We start from the raw sequence: 26,072 nt of genomic DNA, 5'->3' as shown, positions 1-26,072 counted from the left end.
AAATCAAATAGAGAGTAAAGGAAATTTTTGTAATCTCCATTGTAAAATGGAGGGTATATTAGAAATATTCATCGAAGACCCCATAAACGTAGTAATGGATCAGCGTACAATTCAATGTCGATGTATAATGCAACTCTGTTCGTCTGTTGAAACCATTATTATATAACTTTAAAATTATGCGCATGCTTTGATATTGTCCTAAGGGTGTTAGCTATTGAAAATTAAATATACATCGGTCAATGTTTAGATGTCGCCCCTTATAATGGTACCTCCTGATTTTCGGTATTTTGATTCTAATTTCTAGCCGAATTCGACATTTTGGTTTCTATATTAACTCCTGGGTATAATCCCAATTAAACCGTACCTACAGATTTTCGGTATTTTGGAGCTTCGGGACCCATTTCCAATCAAATCAAGAGTAATTTAGTATTTCGGCTTATCGGTTGGCCGTTTAACTCTACGAAAAAATATTCAATGTAAGTCCACTTTTTGGTATAGTCCCCAAAAGTTAAACTTTGATCTTAACTTTTCCTTAAGAATCACTGAATCAATTTTTATGAAACCACTGTGCTACATACTTGAAGGCAATAATTTGAACTTGGTCAACATAAAGTACTTGGTTCTTTTACGAAGAAGCGAGTCTTCGCTAGATATATATTCTTCTATATACTCCCACTTTAACATTCGATACTTAGCTGTTTCTATCGCTATTTTAAATGTAATCAAGCTAAAATTGTACACAGTCAAATTAATTTCCATCAATATTTCCATGAATTCGTCTACAAATATGTACATTAAACCTTGCTACCTACCTTTAATCTCCTTAAAATAACATCTGGGAGTTATACTATTGTGATTTTGTTTTTTTTTATTATTAATTTTTTCATTGAAATATTTTTTAATAGGTTTCCTCGTAGTATTATTAACTTATGATGTTTTCTGGTGATCAATTGTCAAATTGTTTTGTTTTCCTAGCTTTTTTTACTCGTGCACTTGATATGACAAAATTTGTGATAGACTGAGAAAAATGTGTTTAAAACGTGTTTTACATCTATCATTTGAATTTTACACTTTTTAATTTGTTGTGTTGTGTTTTGTTGGTTTCCTGTTTTTTTTTTTATTATGATTATTAATAAATACTAGTTGACTAAATAAGTTAACAGAAAGAGAACAGAATTAAAGAATAAAATGCTATGTTTCTATATAAAAGCCTTCTAGAACTAAAGGCATTCACAAATATTTATTTTTTAAATTTCGGTTTTTGTATCATTTTGCTTGACCTTTTATAATAGTATTTAGTTAATATTATTATCTTTAATTGTTCAAGTATTTTGCTTTACTTCTTTGTGTTAAGTTTCTTTTTTTTTGTTTTTGTGTGTGTTGTCTTATTGTAATTATATACTTTGGAATATATATATAAATATTTATAGAGATAATTATAGCATGCCTTTATGTATATTATTTCACAAAAACAACAAAAAAACATTAGCATTTAAAAATCTGGTTTAGAATTATCATAAGAACAATATTACGTGTATTTAATTAATTTATTCATTCTCAGTTTTCTTTTTCTTTTTTTGTAATCAGATCGTTATTAGAAGTAATTCTAAAAGTTAGTGAAATGAAGTGTTGTTAGGGTATTTGGTTTTGTTGTGTTATTGGATTTTATTTTGACACTCCACCACAAATTTACTTGTGTTTACGTTGAGCCATTTTAAGTTCTTTCGACCAGACCAAATTGTTCAATACCTCGCCAAACATATAGAGACCCAATGTAAATACCAATGAACCGATAAAGAATACAATACGTTGTGGCAATTGTAGAACTTCCAAGACGGGATATACCCAAACGCCCGAATAGTGCTTAATCACATGCAACCACACCAAGTAGGCCAACATAAAGGCCGATAAGCCGGCCAGACCTTTGAAACGTGATGGATAAGAACGGAAGGAGATAAACATTTCCAAGACAATGAACACAACAATATTGGTGTGCATAATGTGGTTAAGCCAGCTGGAAAAAAAGAAGTAGAAAAGAAAAATGATCAATAATGTTATTTATGAAGAGGTTCTGGGAAATAATATGAGCCAAAATAATTTCCATTCATAATACAACATGCACATACCTTGGGAATACAGCATCCAAGACCCGTGGGAAGACCAATTCACGATCGACAGCATACAGACCCCAGAAGGTAATGCCAACATTTAGTGCAATGGGGAAAGCAAATGTGGTCATCATGTAATCCTTAATTTTTCGAATCAATGGTGTTTTCTTGGGCATTACCTCATTGCTGCCAACGAAATCATTTACCAACGAAATGGTATAATATAAAGCTTGAATGATCTGAAAAGAAGGCAGAAAATAAAGCAGATTTTAGGAGAAAGACAATATTGTGTAGATGAATAAACCAAAAAAATGTTCAAAATTTTTTAAGTTTGGGTAAAGTTCCAAGGCTTAACTCTAGTTCAGTAAAAAATCTTCAATTTTTTTTAAATTTTCTAGTGGTAGGAATTTTTTCCCTGATTCCGGGAAACTATTTTTTTCTTGGGAGACGGACCTGGACCCCATATTTTTGACCTGAAAGTCCGGGTTAAAAACCCGGACTAGACGCGGATCCACCTACCTATCCAACGAGTGGTCACATAATGGAGTTATTTATTAGCGATTCGGAAGTTATTATCAAATTATCGATTATTATAAAAACCCCCAAAAAGTCGAAAAACGGGCAAATTATGGGGGTCAACAAAATTGATGCCAAATTTAACACTAACACTCTTAATTTTCCAAAATGCTACAATTTGTGCTAATACCTGTTTCGGGTCCAGAGATATTCTCTTCTAGTCCGGATTTTTTATAAAACTCACAAAAAAGGTTGAAAAATGGCCCATTATGGAGGTCAACAAAATTGATGCCAAATTATTGCTGAAACTCTTACCATTCCAAAATGCTACAATTTGTGCTAATACCTTTTTCGGGTCCAGAGATATACAATTCTGGGTATGTTCAACCAATAATTGGACTATAACGTCCCAATCGCTTATAAATAACCCCATCATGTGACAACTTACTTATTGGATAGGTATTTCCACTTAAGTGGAAGGGTAAGTGGATCCGGGTCTTAAACTCGGACTCTGGAAAAAATTTCGAAAACATAGAAGAGTTTTTACTAGACCAAAGTTGTTCCAGTTAAAAGTCTGAATGTTTGTTGAAAAGAACATGCGTTTTGTGTTGTAGTTGAAATTTAAGGGCGAATCTTGTTTTGCCACTTTATTGTTTTGCCACTTTATCAAATAGACTTTGTTATGGACTCGTTATATGATCGGATACGTGACAACAAACACAAAGTTCATCCAATAACAATACACGTGTATTGATATCAATATCATTCTGATTTATTTTTCAAATCAAATAGAGAGTAAAGGAAATTTTTGTAATCTCCATTGTAAAATGGAGGGTATATTAGAAATATTCATCGAAGACCCCATAAACGTAGTAATGGATCAGCGTACAATTCAATGTCGATGTATAATGCAACTCTGTTCGTCTGTTGAAACCATTATTATATAACTTTAAAATTATGCGCATGCTTTGATATTGTCCTAAGGGTGTTAGCTATTGAAAATTAAATATACATCGGTCAATGTTTAGATGTCGCCCCTTATAATGGTACCTCCTGATTTTCGGTATTTTGATTCTAATTTCTAGCCGAATTCGACATTTTGGTTTCTATATTAACTCCTGGGTATAATCCCAATTAAACCGTACCTACAGATTTTCGGTATTTTGGAGCTTCGGGACCCATTTCCAATCAAATCAAGAGTAATTTAGTATTTCGGCTTATCGGTTGGCCGTTTAACTCTACGAAAAAATATTCAATGTAAGTCCACTTTTTGGTATAGTCCCCAAAAGTTAAACTTTGATCTTAACTTTTCCTTAAGAATCACTGAATCAATTTTTATGAAACCACTGTGCTACATACTTGAAGATGCAGAGTAGTTTGAACTATTATTCTAACACGCGCTCATTGTCTTACTGATTGTTAATAGCTTGTTTGATTCAGTTCGCAGTATTAACAGCTCTGTTTTTTTTAAACTTTTTTATTTACGGATTACAATAGTTGGAGTTGTTTGTTGCTTTAAAAGTAAAGATAATTGTTCCCATGTTTATTATAGTAATTAACTAATGGGCGCAATAGCCTTAAATGACATGTGTAATAAATGAAATGCAATAACAACAAGTTAAAAAGATGTTACGATCGGCTGAATCCAAGTTTAATAGCCTCCACCACGTTTTGTGGTCAAAACGGAAATCCTTAAAATTCCTATAATTTGGAAGTACCGTTATATGGGTCCTTTGCCTACATTGAATATTTTTTTAATATGAGTTAATCTACCCGCAGTGAACTCTAAATATCAAGTAGCAAAATGGAATTGAAACCTTTAAAGTGCCAAATATCAGGACACTATACCAAAAAGTGAACCTAAATAGCAAATTTAGTTTAAAATGGTCGCCAAAACCTTCAACAAACCTTCATTGAATATGTTTCGAGGACTAAATCTACCCAACGAATTGTCAAAATTAACAAGGATAATGTACAGTTCAAAAAAGTCAGGTTCAGACGGAATTAGCATTTTCTAAATCTCACAAGTGTTACTAGATTTGATACTTTTTTAAGTAGCCAACCTTGGGCCGGGGTTTGAGATTTTCTCCTCTCTGGTATGTGCAATGTGCACATTTTACATTCAAAACATCATTTCCAAGAACTGAATAGAACCATGCAACAAAAGGAAGCATCTATTGCAAACTCTTAATTCCGTTCGAAAAATACCGAATACTTAGGGAATATACCACAATTTTGATAGTTTTTTTTATCTCTCCAAACACGGAAAAATCGGAGTCGTCGTCCCACCCACTTAGAAGTCATGGCCCATATGTTGCAGTAACCTGTGATTATTCCCACCACAATTTTTTAGTCTGATTTCGCCATCAGTAGATTTTTACAGGACATTTAATCACTGGTTTTGTCTCCGCCTGTGCCACATGTCCCAGAATCGGAAAAAGTCCAAAGGTATGGCTGCACCACTATTCAAGTTCTCTGAGACTCAGGGCGCACCTGGCCGCGAGCATCTTTACAAATAGACTTAAGAGCTATATGTTAGGTAGGGTATCTAGTGTAGCTTGGGGTGTACTCCGAAATGCACCTGATCAATAGAGATGCGGATCTTTGTCCTAAGGGTGTTAGCTATAGAAAAATTTAAATATATATCGGTCAATGTTTAGGTATCGCCCCTTATAATGGTACCTCCTGATTTTCGGTATTTTGATTCTAAATTCTAGCCGAATCAGGGGTAGTTCGACATTTTGGTTTCTATATTAACTCCTGGGTATAATCCCCATTAAGCCGTACCTACAGATTTTCGGTATTTTGGAGGTTCGGGACCCTCCAGCTTGGGGTGTACTCCGAAATGCACCTGATCAATAGAGATGCGGATCTTTGAACTTTATCAATGCTTTTCTTATGAGATGTTTTCCTTAACGTGTGTCACCAAACGAAAAGCAAGGTCTTCTGGAAATTATCGACCAGGAGACCTTAGGTAGCATGCAACCGGTTTCTAAGCCCTGTAATATGGGAAATGACCCATTTTCAATACCAAAAATTTTTATGAGACAAATTTGAGAAGCTAGAGAGATTTCCACAGACGTGGCTAAATCGACAAATAATTTTATGTCGATCAGTAATATACACACTTTGTGTCGTCTAAAATGTTTCTTTCGAGGAGTTGCTACAAATGGAATGACCCACTTAATATACCCTCCATAGTAGTATTAAATGTAATATAGATTGGTAACCCTGACATTGTATCTTCTTCTTGTTTAATAACAATCTTTGAGGCACTTTCTTTCGCCCCTTTTTCATGTAACAACACACACACACACATAACCACTCACACGGAACTGTCGCAAACACTATTCACTATGAGATAAGATTAAGACAAAACCTTTATGAACTTTCACCCCACTTTCCAACACGCAACGATGTTATTTGGAAAATTTCGAAAAAAAAAAAAAACAGATAATTGTCTTACCGCATCTAAAAATGTTAAATATTTAAATTTGCCACCAAATGGATTGTGCATAATGTTGGCGGATTGTGGGAAGTGGACATATTTGTAATCGTAATAGACGGCATAGCTGAATTGTACGGCAGCCGTCAGATGCACCAAAACACGTAGAGTACCGTAAATTCCATGGTAGGCCGTTTCGGCAACCGAAGTTCCTTTACTTTTTGCCATGTTTCGATGGATTTTCTTGTCTAAACTGTCTCGATTTTTTTAATAATTTATCCGCAGCAAACGAAACGAAAACAAACTGCCCGGAATGACAGACGCACAACTAAAACACTTCCAATTCAAAACTAATCAATTCTTTTGATTGTCTGGCATGTCAACAATGAACCACAAAAAAAAGAGCAAACTTTGACAGACGACAAAAGCAAATAAATGGGAGAGAGAGTGTGTGAGAGAGAAATGCAAAAATTGATAAGGGTTGTCGTGTTGCGTTATTTGTGCGTGTTGCGTGCAATTGAATTTTGGCGATTTTTTCAGTTGTGCTCAAACGGAAGTGGGCCAGTGATAATAATACTGGATTATTTTTAGTTTGCAAATAATTATTGTACAGTTAATTTAATACAAATATATGATGTTAGCTTCTTATCAGTATATTATCATGGAGATAAACTATAAAGATTATATTATCAATATAGCACACGTCATGGGATTTTAGTTTTTTATTCGGCATTTTAATAATTTTAGCTACATTTTCTAACGGAATTGTTTGAAATTTGGTATTATGAGTTTGTATTACGAATTACCCCTATAACAACATGCTTTCTAAAGCTTGCATTTAATCATACCACCTAATAATCAGTATTTTGATGATTAACGACACATTTTCTAATGGAATTGCTTGAAGTTTGGGTGTTAACTTTCTTAATGGCTACAACACTATCGGCAGAAAAGTTTCTATGGAGGACCTCGTTTACCTACATGCCTTGAACAACAGTACTTCCTGATACTCGGTATTTTCAATCAATGAGAAGACTTCCTTCTATGCGAAGACCTTCTCGCCTCCTACGAGAAGACCTTCTCGCCTCCTACGAGAAGACCTTCTCGCCTCCTACGAGAAGACCTTCTCGCCTCCTACGAGAAGACCTTCTCGCCTCCTACGAGAAGACCTTCTCGCCTCCTACGAGAAGACTTTCTCGCCTTCTATGCGAATATCTTCTGACCTTCTATGCGAATATCTTCTGACCTTCTATGCAAAGATCTTCTGACCTTCTATGCGAAGATCTTCTGGCCTTCTATACGAAGATTTTCTGGCCTTCTATGAGAAGGTCTTCTCGCCTTCTATGAGAAGGTCTTCTCGTCTTCTATGAGAAGGTCTTCTCGCCTTCTATGAGAAGATCTTCTCGCCTTCTATGAGAAGATCTTCTCGCATACTTTGGGAAGACCTTCTGACCTTCTATGAGAAGACCTTCTGGACTTCTATGAGAAGTCCTCCTTTTGGCCTTCTATGTAAAGACCTTCTCGTCTTCTATGAGAAGACTCTCTGGCCCTCTATGAGAAGACCTTTTGGCCTTCTATGAGAAGACCTTCTGGCCCTCTACGGGAAGACCTTCTGGCCTTCTATGAGAAGACCTTCTGGCCCTCTACGAGAGGATCTTCTGGCCTTCTATGATAAAACTTTCTGGCCTTCTATGAGAACAGCAACCGTCCTTCTATGTGAAGACCTTCTCGTCTTCTTTAAGAAGGCCTTCTCGCCTTCTATGAGAAGTCTTTCTGGCCTTCTATGAGAAGACCTTCTGGCCTTCTATGGCCTTCTGTGAAATGACCTTCTCGCCTTCTGTGAGAAGACCTTCTCGCCTTCCGTGAGAAGACCTTCTCGCCTTCTATGAGAATACCTTCTCGCCTTCTGTGAGAAGACCTTCTCGACTTCTGTGAGAAGACCTTCCCGCCTTCTATGCGAAGACCTTCTGACCTTCTATGAGAAGACCTTCTGGCCTTCTATGAGAAGACCTACTGGCCTTCTATGAGAATATCTTCTCGCTTTCTGTGAGAAGACCTTCCCGCCTTCTACGCGAAGATCTTCTGGCCTTCTATACGGAGACCTTCCGGCCTATTATGCGAAGACCTTCTGGCCTTCTATGGGAAGATTTTTTCGCCTTTTACGAGAAGACCCTCTGGCCTTCTATGAGAAAACCTTCACGCCTTCTATGAGAAGGCCTTCTGGCGTCCTATGTGCAGACAAGCTGCTCTTCCATCAGAATACCTTTTGGCCTTCTATGAGAAGACCTTCTGGATTTCTGTGAGAAGATCTTCTATGAGCTTTTAAGGGAAACGCTTTGGGAAATTAAAGTCGATGAAGACATTTAAGTTTCATTTTTCGCTTTACCACATTCCGTACTATATTTTCGAAACTCAATTTTCGATAATAATACGAATTGACATTGTTGTATCATTCATACATTTTTTATTTGTCTCTGCACTATTTATTTATCAATTTCATTTGAAATTGTTTTCCACACGTAAAATTCCCCCCAAAAAGAGTAAGGAATAAAAACGGAAAGCTATTATTACTCTATAAATAAACATGTTAATGCATGCATAGCAATTTACTTGTTAAGGATATTGGATTCTTTTCACATTACAAAGGTTAACAAAATTGAAGCGAAGGTCATAGGGTGGTGGTGATGGTGGTGGGTGAGTGATAATTATTTGTTTACTTAACTATGAATGAACTAGAATATTAAAATTAAGACTATGAAATTGTTGTTATATTCTGTACCATGTAAGGGAGGATATATATTAAGTTTGTCGTGTCGTTTGATATTTCAATAAACGTGAACTTTTTTTTTTAAAAATATTTTTAAAGGACTATCAGAACATTGAATGTGACATTTTTAACGAATATTTAGGGTCAAGGACAAACAGGTCACTAGAATTGCCTTTTTTTTAACAATATTTTTGCAAGGACCATCAGATTATTAAGCGTGGATTGGTTAAGAATAGTTTTCAGAGACCCACAGAATTTGTTTCAAGCTCCATCAGACCAATAAGTTTGGATATTGTTGGAAATAAAGACCAAAAAGCGTGTATCGTGCGTGTAAGGATATTGTATTTCAAGGACTAAAAGACAAGTTATCCTAGATGTTTAAGAATATTTTTTTACTTCCTAAAATTATTTTTATTTATTTAATATTTTTCAAATCCACAAATTTTGGTTTTACAGTAAAATATTCAAATATATGTTTTGGTTAAATAATTATTCCTTTGTTTCCTGTTCCTTGCTCTCGTCCTCATCATCCGATGATGAAGATGTTGTCTCCAATTTAATTTCCGTCAACTCCTGTTCATCTTCATTGTCATCGTCATCAACGTTGGCATTGAGAGTGGTATCGGTCATATCAACACTTTCCATTACCAATTGGGGTGGATCCTTCAATTCCTCCCCTCCCTCCTTACCAGCACCCCCTCTCTCCTTCGAAGTTGTGGGTTTCTCGTCAAAAAGAGGATTATCAAATGCTCTCTTGCTACGAACATCACCACTTTCAGCATCATAGCCCATGCGGAAACCCTCCGCTGCTGATCTTCCACCCACATCTGCGGTGGTCATTACACTGGCCCGGGCATTATCAAAACGAGCAAAGACGGCATCACGTCTTTGGAATAATGAACGCCAACGATTTGGATCATACACCCATCGGGGGACATAATGGAGATAATGATTGTCGGGTTGGTAATGGGCAAAGATGACCAAAGCCACAACAGAGACAAACATCAGACACAGCAGAATTAATAAAATCGAACCAAAGGTGACATTGGGATTATAGGGCCGCCCAGAATATTCAATGCCAAAGATATGCTGCTTGTCCAATTTCAGCTTGGCTCTCCAGTCTAGCGTCTCATTTAGCTTGCTTAAAAATTTAATGCTCTTCTCCTTGTAACCATCCCGATCAACAATAACAGCCTGCAAATAGTTACCATAATTCTGGGAATTAACATAATTGACATAGTAATCCAAATCATCCTGCATGTCTTGGTCTCGCACTGCCCACTTTAGGATATCTTCCAAGATATGTAAACGGCCATCTTCACAAAACTCCACCTGGAATTTTATGACCGCACCACAAATTGCACAACAGCTGCCATAGGGCATGACGGGTACCAGACAATGGGGTCGTTCACAGGACTCCACAATGTTGTGGCATATGGGTTCACCGAAATTATTGAAATCCTTGTGGCAGCCACACACATCATGATGATAGAATTCCACCATAACTCCAGCCTGATTTTTAAACAGGAACTGACCCAAATCATTGTAAAGTAACTGCCTTAGGTAATCCCGCGACAGCAGCGATCCAGCAAAACTCATTTGTCCCATTCTCAAATATTCAATATTTTCCAAATCCAAGGCCACCGGACCATTAGCTTGTATCACCACCGATTCATTGTTGCACGGCACCCTTTCCATATCGGGTATGGCTTTGTTGGCAGCGAAATCATTCGAGGATCTCCAAGTCTTGGGATCAAACCATTTTCGTATCTTCGGCTCTTTTAGGAAAGCCTTACCCTTATCACACTCCCTTTCGTTGGCATTACCCTCCAGGGTAATTGTTGATTCCCTGGGCAGAAAAATAGCACCATCTTTGGGTAAAACAAATCCTCCCACATCCACATGGCTGGGTAGGGGTAATAGGGCTTGATATGTCTCGGGAAAAATGACTTGCTCCCGACTGCAAGGCAAATGTTCATCCAACCACGCAGCAGGATTATCAAAACCTGGACTATCCACAAGCCATTTTGTCGCCATGGTGTTGGATATATGAAGCAGTAGCTGCAGCCAAATTGCTGGGCGTAAAAATTCCAGCATCGTTGTTTGTGTTTTGTTCGCTGGCGTTTCAATAACTCGACTGAGCCATCGAAATGTTTGAAGTGGTGGCTGGGCGATTTAAATGAAGACCTCTGTGATTTAATTAGGGGGCGTCTGGTTTGTTTTTATTATCTGTTTCTTCCTTCCCTTCTACTTGGGGTACATTTTATCGCGTATTTTTATACCCTACACCGCATATGTAGTGGTAAGGGTATTATGTCTTTGTGCATTTGATTGTAACATCCAGAAGGAAGCGAGATAGACCCATAGTTACTTTTGGAGATATTCATAGAATCACTCTCTGAGTCGATTTATGTATGTCAGTACGTCTGTCCGTCCGTCAGTCCATGTATTTTTGTGAACATAATGCAGGTCGCATTTATTATCCGACTGAGATGAAATTTTCCAATTTGTTTTGCTCAAGGACGAACCCTATTGAAATTGGTGAGAGTCGGTTCAAATTTAGATATAGCTCCCATATAAAAATCTTCACCCGATTTCGGGTTTATTGTGCACCAAATAGCCAATATCAGTCCAAATGACCTGAATTTTGGTACATTCGACCGAATTTAGCGTAAAAGCAAGTACATCAAATTTGGTGGAAATCGGTTCACATATAGCTATAGCTCCCATAAATATTTTTCAAGCGATTTGGGGTTTAAAGACCCTTACACTCGTAATATGTACTCCACAAGAATGATATTTTGTACCAGATAAGGAGCTCAAAAATAGCTTTGCCAAATTTTATCGAGATCGGATCAGATTAGGATATAGTTCCCATATATACATATAATTATATTATCCCAGTTTAATGTGAACCAAATGTCTAAATCATCCCAAATGGGCAACAATGATATTTGACACCGGGTGTCAGATAATGCTCGAAAATACCTTTGCCAAATTTTATAGAGATCGGTTCAGATTTTTATATAGCTTCGATACACATCTTCATACGATTTTATGGTTGTTACTCACCATATACAGAGTGAGATAAAACAACTGCAACAAAGTCTAACGCCATAATTTTAATTTTTTTTTTAAATTTTATTGAATGAAAGCAAAAACAAATCGGAAATAGCTTCAAATTTTAGAATAAGTTTAAGTTTGTTCGAATTGGTCACGTTTGGCACGAATTATGACCTTCAGACGGCCAATGAAACCGTCACACGAATATTGCTCTGCGGTATTTTGGCCCATTTCCGGCGAAGCGCTTGCTTAAGGTGATCGACACTTTGGTATTTTTTAGTGCCAACCTTGCTTTCCAAAATACTCCAGACTCAATAGTCTGGTATCGGGTGGCCATTGTGGGCTGGAAATGAAGCGAGGAACCTCATTTTGTAACCATTCTTGGGTGGCGCTTTCTGAGTGCGATGGTGATGAGTCCTGTTAGAATGTCCAAGGTCTGCGGCCAAAATGTTTGCATACCCAAGGCTCTAATACACCCTCCAGAATATTTTCGCGATAATATTCGGCATTTATTCTTAGGCCACGGTAGATCAATACAAGCGAAGAGCGACCATCGGCTGTTATGGCGGTCCACATCATCACCATGGCCGGCGCTTGAGTTCTGTGGCCAACCGAAGGTGCACATTTTCTGCAGATCCTCTTTGGCAAGCGCCGATCACACGATAATTTTGTTTGTTTACAAACTGCTGGACAACAAATGTTTTCTCATCGGAGAAAACCAAATTCGGCAGCTCACCACTTTCGGCCAAACGAAGCAGCCCTTTAGCTCTTTTGATTCTATTTTCTTTCTGTAGCGGTGTAAGTTCTTGCACTTTTTGGAATTTCAATGGCTTTAACCCGAGCTCATTTTTTAATATTTGCCAAATGGAATATTGCGATATGTTCAGCTCGCGAGCCATTTTTCGGCCACTGCGACGCTGGTTTCGATCAAGTCGCTTCTTTACTTTTCAAACCATTCAAAACAAACACATTTCTGCTGATGTTGCTGTTTTCTTCCGTCCACTTCCTTGACGTCGGGCTACGCCACCAATATCACGGTAACGAGCGATGTTACGAGACACAAAAGATGTATTCACATTGAAATGCTGGAGTGCTATAACGATCGCCACTTGAAGTTTTCCAGCCAAATATAAAGAACAACATTGCTAAAGGAAGCCACGATTCATGGACAGGAAGTTCTCAAAAATAGTTTTATAACTCCACGATACTTTGATAAGAAGTCCTTAAAAAATATGTTTTAAAAAAATCCGCTATCTGCTGTCCAAGGTCTTTAAAAAACGAGGAACTCCTTGCAAAATATTTTTAAAAAATGCCCACCCTTGACCAGAAACTCATTGAAAAGTATTTTTAAAAAATTCGCGATTCTTGGCCAGGAATCCCCTTAAAAATATTTTTAAAAATCTATAGGATGTGATGAAAAAACTGCAACCAAATTCAGACTGCTGTCATTTTGACAGTCGTCCGACAGCTGTTCAAATTATTCCAGTAACAGCTCATTATATTGTTTACAAGCGTTCAAAAGCATTTTGGTGAGAATTTCTAACAAAAAAAGTTGTTCGTGATGGAATTCAAGCGTGATAGTGTGATTTCTTTATATTTTGGCTTGAATTCCATCATCATTACGAATAACTTTTTGTTTTGGAAAATTCTCACCAAAATGCTTTTGAACGCTTGTGAACAATATAGTGAGCTGTCACTGGAATAATATTAGCAGCTGTCGGACGAGTGGCTTAGAAATGAAAGCAATCTGAAGTTGGTTGCAGTTTTTTATATCACCCTGTATATCAGTCTTAGGTCAGATACGAATTGGTCAATATTGGCCAACTGCTTCGGAGCCTCTCCCATAAAGGGTCAACAGTTTGAATAATCACAACTCAAGGCGAGGACTATACATCTGATCGACTGATACTATTTTATTTGTTTACCTTCAAATCTTAAAGGCAAGGGACTGCACCGTACTTATATTTTTTGGCAATAATACCTACACATACATTTTGATTATAGTAATAATTTCCATTTCGGACGGCATTCATGTGGTAGGCTCTGATATTTTATTTACTTTTCACTCTTTCGTTCATCGTTCGCATTTCAAGAGATATGGGTCAATGCTTCTTTCGGAAAAATGTTTATTACTTTTCTCTTGTTATTGTTTCTTTTTTCGTTTTTTATTTTCACCATCAATTAAATAAATGTGCTTAATTAGTGTTGTAGTTGCTGTTGTTATTGTTGTTATTAATAAAGATTTTTTGCTGTGTTTTTTGTTAATAATTTCCTGACAAATGCAGGTCATTACATTTTTATGGATTTCCATTGCAAATTTGTTCTGAAACTTTTTATGAGATTTCTTTTTCGTTCGTCCATGAAGATTTTTGTGTTTTTTAAGTTGGTAATCAAAGTCGAGGCATAAAGTAATTGCCTTGAGGAGGTGGTGTATGATCTGAATTCATAAATATTTACATGTGCAGATATACATATATATTAATGAGATCGTATATAGTATATTGAACAAAGTTCAATTACGACTTTAGTTGATAATAAAATGTATAGAGGAGAAGATCAGAGAGGCCTTTAAAATATGGAGAACTTTTGAACATGATATAATGAAAAGAACTTCGAGGTATAAAATATCTCTACAAAGGTACCATTATATTGGGGCTATACCAAAACGTGGACCTATACATGCAATGTTTCGCCACCGAGGATAGAACCCATTATGACCAACAAATGCCAAATTTTAGAAAAATCCGTGAAAAAGTGTGACAAAAAACATCAAAATACCGAATATGGGGAGGTACCGTTATATGGGGACCGATATATCTCATTTTCAATACCAACCATCCTAGACCCAATACAAATTATTCTGCTAAATTTTGACGCTCTACGTCATATAATGTGGCCTGTATCGTGATTTCAATAGACAGACAGACAGACGGACGGACATCGTTAAATCGACTTCGAATTTTATGCTGATTATGAATATATATATATGTATATACTTTATTGAGTCTACGACGAATATTTAGGGATGTTACAAACGGAATGACAAATTTAATATACCCTCCTTTTCAAGGTGGAGGGTATAAAAAAACGTTAAAATAGTGTTCTACAGGGAGGGATGAAAAAACTGCAACCAACTTCAGAATGCTGTCATTTCTAAGCCACTCGTCCCAAAGTTATTAAAATTATTCCAGTGACAGCTCATTTTATTGTTTGCAAGCGTACAAAAGCATTTAGATGAGAATTTTCCAGAAAAAAAGTTATTCGTGATGGAATTCAAGCGTGATGGTGTGATTTCTTTATATTTGGCTGGAAAACCGTAAGTGGCTATCGTTAGATCACTTCAGCACTTAAATGTATATAAATCTTTTGTGTCTCGTACCATCGCTCGTTACTGGTAGCGTGATACTGGTAACGTAGTCCGACCGACGTCAAGGAAGTGGACGGAAGAAAACAGCAACATCAGCAGAAATGGTTCGAAAAGTAAAGTAAAGCGACTTGATCGAAACCCGCGTCGCAGTGACCGAAAAATAGCTCGTGAAATGAACATATCGTAATATTCCATTCGGGACATATTGAAAAATGAGCTCGGGGTAAAGCCATAGAAATTCCAAAAGTGCAAGAACTTACACCGCAACAAAAAGAAAATAGACTCAAAAGAGCTGAAGAGTGCTGCGCTTTTCCGAAAGTGGTAAACTGACGAATTTGTTTTTTTCCGATGAGAAAACATTCGCTGTTCAGCAGTTTGTAAACAAACAAAATGATATTGTGATCGGCGCTTGCCAAAGAGGTCAGCTGAAAATGTGCACCTTCGGTTGGCCACCAGAACTCAAGTGCCGACCATGGTGATGGTGTGGGCTGCCATAACAGCCGATGTTCGCTCTACGCTCGTATTAATCGACCGTGGCATCAGAATAAATGCCGAATATTATCGCGAAAATATTCTGGTGGGTGTATTAAAGCCTTGGGGACGCAAACATTTTGTCCGCGGACCCTGTGCATTCCAACAGGACTCAGCACGCACCGCCCAAGAATGGTTACAAAATGAGGTTCCTCGCTTCATTTTCAGCGCACAATGTCCACCAAAATCTCTGGATACCAATCCGTTGGACTATTGTGTCTGGAGTATTTTGGAAAGCAAGGTTGGCACTAAAAAAATACCAAAGTGTCCATCACCTCAAGCAAGCGTTTCACCGGGAATGGGCCAAAATACCACAGGTGTGGGGCGCCATAACAGCCGATGGTCGCTCTCCGCTCGTATTAATCGACCGTGGCATCAGAATAAAAGACGAATATTATCGCGAAAGTATTCTGGAGGGTGTATTAAAGCCTTGGGCATGCAAACATTTTGGCCGCAGACCTTGGACATTCCAACACTACTCATGGTGCACTCAGCATGCACCGCCCAAGAATGGTTACAAAATGAGGTTCCTGGCTTCATTTCCAACGCACAATGGCCACCAAAATCATTTAAAATCATTCAATAAAATTTTAAAAAAAATGTAAAAATTATGGCGTTTGACTTTGTTGCAGTTTTTTTTATCTCACCTTGTATAGACGACCCTCAAACAGTCAAGATTGCCATCTGATATAATGAAAGGAACTCTGAGGCATAGAAGATCTCTAAAAAGGATTTTTTGGAAACTTCGTAAATATGAAAGGACTTCTTTTTTGTAGAGAGTCACCAGGAAACTCTCTATATAGAAGATTGTTAAAAAAACATCAAAATGGTGTTCTATGTGTCGAGGACCTCAGCAAAGATTATTTTTTAGTATTCTCTGTTCCTTCCTTACTTCTCTTCTACCCTTCTTGTTGTATGTCCGGAAAATTTATATAGTATACTTCATTAATCGTTTCCAATCGAAAACGCATTTCTCTACTTTTGTATTTCATTTATTATCAGCCAAACAATTTTTTTGTCCAACAACATGTGCGAAACATCATTGAAAAGTTTGATGACCGTTGAATTTGTTGTTTTATTTTGTGGTTATTGAAATGACAATGGCGTATGGCGCGTTTTTATTGTTTTTCTTTCAAGGAAATTCAACGTTGAAAAATGTGTGAAAGGAAACACATTTTTCAGGAAGTTAAGCTACGACGGAGTATTCTTTTTTTACGTAGGAGATTAATTTATAAAACAAAATCGAAATATTTGTAAAATTCAATTTCACTTACCAAATTCCAATAGGTCAAATACTGCAGTTTCTTCTCCATGGTATCGGGTACCATTTTTTGCACCTCCGTTGGCTTTGATTTATAACTCCGTTGCGTTTCAAATTTATGAAAATACAGGGCATACACAAATTGGCCGAGAGCCAAGAGATGAATAATGGTAACGAATACCCGCGATTTATATAATTCGACTTTTGTCATTTTGATGACTTTTTGGAGAGTTCGTTTACGGATGCAATTTAGATTGACTCACTTTAAGATTTCTGAAAAATCTACACTTTTTCAAAATTATAAATTTTTGACAATATGTTTAAAGAAACCATTAGATTAACCAAAAGACCAAACAAATAGATTTTTTAAGAATATATTTTCAAGAACAAGCAGACCTCTATGTTTGGTTTTAAAAAAAAATCAAGGATCAAATTTTCTTGGAGGAACCTTCCCACCAAAAATCTGGGATTTCTTAAGAATATTCTTTCAAGGGGCAAAAGACCAAACAAATATTTTTTTAAGAATATTTTCTGAAGACCAAGCAGACCAATAAACACAGTTTTCAACATATTTTTTTAACAATAAACGTGAATTTTTAAAAATATTTTTTGAGGATCCTTCAGACCAATAAACGTGTATTTTTTAAACAAATTTTTAGAGAGACCTTCCGACCAATAAACGTGGATTTTATAAAATCTTCCGACTAGTAAACGTTGATTTTTTGAAACAAATTTTTAGAGAGACTTTCCGACCAATAAAGGTGGATTTTTTAAACAAATTTTTAGAGAGATCTTCCGACTAATAAACGTTGATTTTTTGAAACAAATTTTTAGAGAGATCTTCCGACCAATAAACGTGGATTTAAAAAAAAATAGAGAGACTTACCAACAAATAAACGTGGATTTTTAAACAAATTTTTAGAGTGACCTTCCGACCAAGAAGCGTGCAAGTTTTAAACAAATTTTTAGAGTGACATTTCGACAAATAAACGTGGACTTTTAAACAAATCTTTAGAGAGACCTTCTTGCAAATAAACGTGTATTTTTTAAACAAATTTTTAGAAAGACATTTCGACAAATAAACGTTGTTTTTTGAACAACATTTTAGAGAGACCTTCCGACCATGAAACGTGGATTTTTGAACAACTTTTCAAAGAGACCTTCCGACTAAGAAACGTGGATTTTTAAACAAATTGTTAAAGAGACCTTCCGACCAAAAAACGTGAAAAATATGTTTCAAAGTCTTGCAAACCATTAAACGTGGAATTTTTAACCAACTTTTTAGAGAGATCTTCCGACCAATAAACATTGATTTTTTTAGGAATAATTTCAAACGTCTTTCACACCATCAAACGTGGCTTTTTTAAAAAATATTTTCAAAGGTCAGACCATCAAACGTGGCTTTTTTAAAAAATATTTTCAAAGGTCTTCAAAGGTCAGACCATCAAACGTAGCTTTTTTTAAAAATATTTTCAAAGGTCAGACCATCAAACGTGGCTTTTTAAAAAACACCCACGTTTGATGGTGTTTTTTAAAAAATATTTTCAAAGGTCTTCAAAGGTCAGACCATCAAACGTGGCTTTTTAAAAAACACCATCAAACCTGGATTTTTTTAAAATAATTTCAAAGGTCTTCAAAGGTCAGGCCTGCAAACGTGGCATTTTTAAAAACACCATCAGACGTGGATTTTTTTTAAATATTTTCAAAGGTCCATCAAAGTGGAGTTTAAAAAAAATTAAAAACGTGGATTTTTTGTAATTTTTTTCAAAGGTTTTGCACATCATCAAAATTGTTTATTTATTATTTTTTTCTCAAAGGTCTTTCGCACCATCAAACGTATTTTTGTAAACTTTTTTTTCAAAGGTCTTCCAGAACATCAAATGTGGATTAAAAAAAATTCAAAGGTTTTTTAGACCATAATAACGTGGATTTTTTATTTATTTTCAAATTTGATTTTTTTTATATTTTTTAAAAGGTCTTAAAATCCATCAAACTATGATTTTTATTTTCTTTTTTTTTTTAAGTAAAAAAGTGGACTAAAAAATTGTTTCAAAGTGGATTTTTTAAAAATTTTCAAAGTGGATTTTTTAAAAATTTTCTTAAAGTTGCTGCAGGCCTTTAAACATCGATTTTTTAATTTTTTCTCAAAGGTTTTCCAGACTATAAAAAAGTGAAATTTTTAAATATTTTTCAATGGTCCATCAAAATTGATTTTTTATTTTCGTTTTTTTATTTTTTTTTTCAAAAGTCTTCCAGCCCATAAAAAATTGGATTTAAAAAAAATTCAATGTCCCATTAAACCGAATTCTTTAAAAATGTTTTCAAAAGTCTTCCAGGCCATAAAAACGTGTATTTTTAACCATCAAACTTGGATTTCTCAAAAAAATTTTCAAAGGTCTTAAAAACGTGGATTTTTATTTTTTTTTCAATGGTCCATCAAAGTGGATTTAAAAAAAGTGTAAAGATCTTCCAAACCATAAAAAACGTAGATTTTTCTAAAAAAAATTTTTTTTTAGATGGAACTTTAGACCAACAAACGTGTAATTCTTTTTATTAGTATATTCAGACCAAAAAACTTGAATTTTTCAAGAATACATTCCAAAATTTTATATATTAGAAAATATATCAAATACAGCTCAGAAATAGCCATATATCTTTATCAGATATCAAGTTGATTATGCACCAATTTTTTAAAATAACCTAAATTGAATAGATGTTGGCACATACGACCGAATTTCACCTGAAATCAAATTTGGTGTGTCGAATTTGGTGGAAATCGATTCAGATATAGATTTAGCTCCGATAAATATTTTTCCTCCGATTTAACATTTAAGTCCCTCACAACCGCAAAATGCACTCCATAACGACGATATTTGGTGCCAGTTATCAGATACAGCTCAGAAATACCTGCTAAATGTTATCGTAATCGGTTCAGATGTGGATATAAGGCTCCAATATATATCTTAATATGATTTCACGTGTATTTTACACCTAAAGTGTAAAAAATCAGCTCATAAAGGATGAATTTTGATGAAAATTGGTAAGGATATAGCAAAGACTCCGAAAAATATATTTTCTTAGTATAAGCGTTCTCAAAGTCGAGAGACACAAATGCCTCCGTTGAATTTAATAGAAATCGATTCAGATTAGGATATACTTCCAATATATTATTTTCGGTTTGAAAAACTGTTTTTTTTTTTTTTTTCAAGGACTATAAGAACACAAGGCTTGGATATTTTTTCAAGAGCCAACAGAGAATATTTTTTCAAGAACTAAGAGACCAATAAACATTGATTTAAAAAAATGGATTTTTGAAGAATATTATTTTAAATGGACTTTCAGGGACCTTGATTTTTTTAAATATTTTGGGAGGACTTTCAGACCAATGAATGTGAAATATTAAAATATATTATTGGAGGGACATTATGATTGGAGGGACATTCATTTATATAAACGTGATTTTTTGAAAAAATATTTTTCTCATTTCCGTTCATAATTCTCCTGGTGTACAAGACCTCATTTAAATTGTGTACATTTGTTTAAATCATAAAAATATCGAAACACAGACACACACAAACACACATCTCGACAGAGAAAAAATATTAATGGTTATTGAATATTTGTTTGATTCCAAACAAATGTTACCGTTCAATTGAAATGCAATTAAATAAATAAACATTTAATTTCAGCGCCGTTTGGGGCTATTCAAGCGCTCCATTGGCTAGTCTGTCAGCCAGCCATTGGCCATTGGCATCATTGAGTCCATATCATAAACACAAAACACGAAAATTATAATTTAACCTTTTTTTTGGTGTTCTGTCTAAACACCTATTATTTTGTTGGCGATTTCTGTTGCGTATTTTACGATGACAGTCAATGGAGGTAAATTGTAGTGTAACCATATTGCTCCAGAACACGCAATGGCAGAGGGACAACAATAAAAAGAAAAACTTAATTGGGGTTTATTTTTCAAATTAGCTAATGTTTGTTAATTGGGGCGATTTTTTTTCGCAGAGATTAGACTCCTAATATTAGAGTAATAAAGTGTGAAGTGTGAGCCATTATAAGGTACTTGAGGGAAAAGGAAGATTGCTCAGATTATATATATCCATAATCTGGCTCGTATCCCCCAATTTCCCATGGAGTCACCCATATCCATATGGTCTCTATTTGTTTACTCTTTTCAAGCCGGTCTTAAGATCTGAGCATATATCTGTGAGATTGAATGGGTGAGTGAGCGTGCGAGTGGGTGGGTATTGGCTGTTGTGTCATCATCAAACAATGCCAATGTGCACTAAGAGCCAGCAAAACAAAAAAAAATGTAAACAAACTCAGCGTTGTTTGAAATGAGAATAACTACAACAACAACATCAGTAACAACAACCACAACAACACCGATGACTATCTCCATAAAAATTCTATGTTCAGTTCGAAACGCAGACAAGTAATAATTTCAATTCAACAGTCAATCAGGCTTGCCAATTTATTTAAAATCGAAATTTGTTCGAAAGGGGGATGCAATCAACCATAACATTTGGCAAAAACAACAACAATAACAACAGCAAAAATCTGTTACACATTTTCTAAAGTTTCTCTATTGCCCCAGAGCTTAAAAGTATGCCCTTGGGGGCAAGGAACTATTCTATGGACAATTTTTAGAGGGACCTTCAGAGTTACAAGCGTGGATTTTCAAAACATATTTGTAGAGGGACCTTCAGACCCATAAACGTGGATTTCCTAAAGATATTTTTAGAGGGACCTCCTGAGCAATAAACGTGGATTTTTTAAACAAATTTTTAGAGGGACCTTCAGACCAATAAACGTAGATTTTTTAAAGAAATTTCAGTTTAATAAACCTGGATTTTTAAAAATATAGTTAGAGGAACCTTCCGACCAATAAAAGTGGATTTTTTACACATATTTTTAGTGGGACCTTCAGACCAGTAAGCTTGGATTTTTTAAACAGATTTTTAGAGGGACCTTCAGACTACTAAACGCGGATTTTTTAAACATATTTTTAGAGGAACTTTCAGACCAATAAACGTAGATTTTTTAAACAATTTTTTTGGAGGGACCTTCAGACGAATAAACGTGGATTTCTGAAACATATTTTTAGAGGAACCTTCAGACCACCAAACATGGATTTTGTAAACATATTTTTAGAGGGACCTTCAGACCAATAAACGTGGATTTTTTAAACAAATTTTTAGAGGCATCTTCAGACCAATAAACGTGGATTTTTAGAGGGACCTTCAGACCAACAAACGTGAATTTTTTAAACAAATTTTTAGAGGCATCTTCAGACCAATAAACGTGGATTTTTAGAGGGACCTTCAGCCCAATAAACGTGTTTTTTTATACATATTTCAGAGGCACCTTCAGACCACCAAACGTGGATTTTTCAAAACATATTTTTAGAGCGACCTTCAATAAACGTTGATTTTTTTACACAAATTTTTAGAGGGACCTTAAGACACCAAACATGGATTTTTTAAACATATTTTTTAGAGGGACCTTCAGACTAATAAAGGTGGATTTTTTAAACAAATTTTTAGAGAGACCTTCAGACCAATAAAAGTGGATTTTTTAAACAAATTTTTAGTGGGACCTTCAGACCAATAAACGTGGATTTTTAAACAAATTTTTAGAGGGACCTTCAGACCAATAAACGTGGATTTTTTAAACAAATTTTAGAGGGACCTTCAGACCCATAAACGTCGATTTTTTAAACAAATTTTTAGAGGCATCTTCAGACCAATAAACGTGGATTTTTTAAACAAATTTTTAGAGGTACCTTCAGACCAATAAACGTGGATTTTTTAAACAAATTTTTAGAGGCATCTTCAGACCAATAAGCGTGGATTTTTTAAACAAATTTTGGGAGGGACCTTCAGACCAATATTCGTGGATTTTTAAACAAATTTTTAGAGAGACCTTCAGACCAATATTCGTGGATTTTTAAACAAATTTTTAGAGAGACCTTCAGACCAATAAACGTGGATTTTTAAACAAATTTTTAGAGAGACCTTCAGACCAATAAACGTGGATTTTTTAAACAAATTTTTGGAGGGACCTTCAGACTAAGAAACGTGGATTTTTAAACAAATTTTTGGAGGGACCTTCAGACCAATAAACGTGGATTTTTAAACAAATTTTTAGAGGGACCTTCAGACCAATAAACGTGGATTTTTTAAACAAATTTTTAGAGAGACCTTCAGACTAAACGTGGATTTTTAAACAAATTTTTAGAGAGACCTTCAGACTAAACGTGGATTTTTAAACAAATTTTTAGAGGGATCTTCAGACCAATAAACGTGGATTTTTTAAATAAATTTTTAGAGGGACCTTCAGACCACCAAACGTGGATTTTTTAAACAAATTTTTAGAGGCATGTTCAGACCAATAAATGTGGATTTTTTAAACAAATTTTTAGAGGCATCTTCAGACCATCAAACGTGGATTTTTTAAACAAATTTTTAGAGGAATCTTCACACCACCAAACGTGGATTTTTTAAACAAATTTTTAGAGGCATCTTCAGACCACCAAACGTGGATTTTTTAAAGAAATTTTTAGAGGGACCTTCAGACCACAAAACGTGGATTTTTTAAATAAATTTTTAGAGGGACCTTCCGACCAAAAAACGTGGATTTTTTAAATAAATTTTTAGAGAGATCTTCCGACCAAAAAACGTGGATTTTTTAAACATATTTTTCAGAGGGACTTTCAGACCAATAAACGTGGATTTTTTAAACATATTTTCCAGAGGGACTTTCAGACCAATAAACGTGGATTGTTTAAACATATTTTTCAGAGGGACATTCAGACCAATAAACGTGGATTGTTTAAACATATTTTTCAGAGGGACATTCAGACCAATAAACGTGGATTGTTTAAACATATTTTTCAGAGGGACATTCAGACCAATAAACGTGGATTGTTTAAACATATTTTTCAGAGGGACATTCAGACCAATAAACGTGGATTGTTTAAACATATTTTTCAGAGGGACATTCAGACCAATAAACGTGGATTGTTTAAACATATTTTTCAGAGGGACATTCAGACCAATAAACGTGGATTGTTTAAACATATTTTTCAGAGGGACATTCAGACCAATAAACGTGGATTGTTTAAACATATTTTTCAGAGGGACATTCAGACCAATAAACGTGGATTGTTTAAACATATTTTTCAGAGGGACATTCAGACCAATAAACGTGGATTTTTTAAACATATTTTTCAGAGGGACTTTCAGACCACCAAACGTGGATTTTTTAAAAATATTTTTAGAGGGACCTTCGGACCAATAAACGTGGATTTTTTAAACATATGGATTTTTTAAACATATTTTTCAGAGGGACTTTCAGACCACCAAACGTGGATTTTTTAAACATATTTTCCAGAGGGACTTTCAGACCAATAAACGTGGATTTTTTAAACATATTTTTCAGAGGGACATTCAGACCAATAAACGTGGATTGTTTAAACATATTTTTCAGAGGGACATTCAGACCAATAAACGTGGATTGTTTAAACATATTTTTCAGAGGGACATTCAGACCAATAAACGTGGATTGTTTAAACATATTTTTCAGAGGGACATTCAGAGGGATCCTTCAGACCAATGTACGAGGGTTTGATGGAAAATGTTTAGAGAGTTTTTTCCGAAGCAGAATCGTTGTTAATTTAAAATTTTCACTTATTAGTGACTCCTCTAGTACCTGGGTGACATGTGTCACTCCCCTTACCAAATCGTTTTTAAAGCTAGTGATATTTTTTGTTATTTTTTAAAATGTTTACTCTGTATACCCAAAAGTTAAATACATAAAATTGCGCTTTAAAACGCATGTGTTGCTGTTGTTGGTGTCAATGGTAGCTGTGATAAGCAGTGAAAAATTTAAATCAATATTTGTCACAGTTTTCAAAACGACGTAGAACAAGAATAAAATTAAGTCAAGATGACGGCGATAACCCCGTTGACACCATGGCTGATTGTTGGCGACCCACATTGTATTGGCATTCCATGAGACTGCCCCAAAGAAATGGAATTTTAGTTTAAACATCTTAACAGGGGTGCTCAATCACTAATGCAAATCAGCAGGATATTCATTTGTCGGAGGTCCGGATGGGACATTGATGTGCCTTTTTTTCAATTTTGCTTTGTGAAACATGGAGTTATAAATGTTTGGTAAAGCAAAATTGAAAAACAAAAAAAAAAGAAATCAAAGTCCCATCAGGATCTGCTCTCCTCATTATTTTAACACAATGTTATTATTTTTTAATTAATTTCTTATTTTTTTCTTTTTTGCAAAACATGTCCTTTTAGCAAATTTTCCATTTTGAACATTTTATAAAAAAAGGTTTGTGGTTTTTTTATCTTTCGTACGTTTCTTTTTTTCAATTTGCGATTGTTTTTTTTTCTTTTCCTCGAACTGTTTATCCGTATTTCAAGTACCGCAAAGAACGAATGACCGAACGAACGGACGAACGAGCGTTTCAACGTCGATAACTTTTGAAGTACTACTACTGTTTGGGTTGTTGCCGCAGCAAAAGATGGTGATGTTGATGATGATGAAATTTTTTTGGAAAAGCTCTACTGACCGAGAATGTTGATTGTTTGTTGTCTACTCACTCACTGGCGTTCTCGGCAGCGGTGTACTCATTCAACGATTTCGAATCCGAATCCTCTTCATACATTACGCCGAGTGTGCAGAGCAGATAAAAAAAATGTACGCAAAGATACGATACATTCATATCGCGCAGTGGGTACAGTGGTTTGGTAGTTAGGGAATTTCGATTTTTGCGAGATTTTCAGAAGATCTTTCGGTCTATAAAATCGGGTTTTTTTTTGAAGAAGATGTATAAATATGGTAGTGACAAGGACCTTCTAAAAATATGTTTAAAAAATCCCCGTCTGTGACTCTGAAGGTCCCTCTAAAAATATGTTTAAAAAATCCACGAATATTGGTCTGAAGATGCCTCTAAAAATATGTTTAAAAAATCCACGATTGGT

At 35.3% G+C, this 26,072-nt stretch overlaps 2 protein-coding genes across 4 annotated transcripts; both read right to left on the bottom strand.

Annotated features, from left to right (window-relative positions):
* Positions 1-1,196: 1,196 nt before the first annotated feature.
* LOC101899875 (androgen-induced gene 1 protein) lies at positions 1,197-25,697 on the bottom strand. 3 transcript variants are annotated; one of them, XM_059125537.1, is made up of 4 exons: positions 25,446-25,697; positions 17,072-17,331; positions 2,127-2,347; positions 1,197-2,014 (listed from the first exon to the last, which is right to left on the bottom strand). In XM_059125537.1, exons 2-4 carry the CDS (start codon positions 17,267-17,269, stop codon positions 1,690-1,692), a joined length of 744 nt encoding a protein of 247 aa, XP_058981520.1. In that variant the 5' UTR covers positions 17,270-17,331; positions 25,446-25,697; the 3' UTR covers positions 1,197-1,689. The 3 variants fall into 3 exon arrangements, with proteins under 3 accessions (XP_058981520.1, XP_019893333.1, XP_005186435.1); XM_020037774.2 differs by lacking the exon at positions 25,446-25,697 and having other exon boundaries at positions 17,072-17,340; XM_005186378.4 differs by lacking the exons at positions 17,072-17,331; positions 25,446-25,697 and adding an exon at positions 6,091-6,445.
* LOC101900157 (protein amnionless) lies at positions 9,242-10,976 on the bottom strand. The gene has a single exon (XM_005186380.4). It carries the CDS (start codon positions 10,931-10,933, stop codon positions 9,326-9,328), a length of 1,608 nt encoding a protein of 535 aa, XP_005186437.2. The 5' UTR covers positions 10,934-10,976; the 3' UTR covers positions 9,242-9,325.
* Positions 25,698-26,072: the final 375 nt, after the last annotated feature.

Source organism: Musca domestica, unplaced genomic scaffold (genome assembly GCF_030504385.1).
Source record: "Musca domestica strain aabys unplaced genomic scaffold, Musca_domestica.polishedcontigs.V.1.1 34, whole genome shotgun sequence".
NCBI classification, from domain to species: domain Eukaryota; kingdom Metazoa; phylum Arthropoda; class Insecta; order Diptera; family Muscidae; genus Musca; species Musca domestica.
Note: the sequence above shows the minus strand (reverse complement) of the source record. Positions and strands in the feature narration are given on the sequence as shown.

Bases quoted from the DNA above. Each gene is read 5' to 3' on its own strand.
- LOC101899875 (XM_005186378.4), bottom strand. From the start codon at position 6,297: ATGGCAAAAAGTAAAGGAACTTCGGTTGCCGAAACGGCCTACCATGGA. The intron at 2,348-6,090 runs GTAAGACAATTA...CCTTCTTTTCAG, and splicing joins ATTTAACATTTTTAGATGCG to ATCATTCAAGCTTTATATTA. The intron at 2,015-2,126 runs GTATGTGCATGT...CTTTTTTTCCAG, and splicing joins TTGGATGCTGTATTCCCAAG to CTGGCTTAACCACATTATGC.
- LOC101900157 (XM_005186380.4), bottom strand. From the start codon at position 10,933: ATGCTGGAATTTTTACGCCCAGCAATTTGGCTGCAGCTACTGCTTCAT.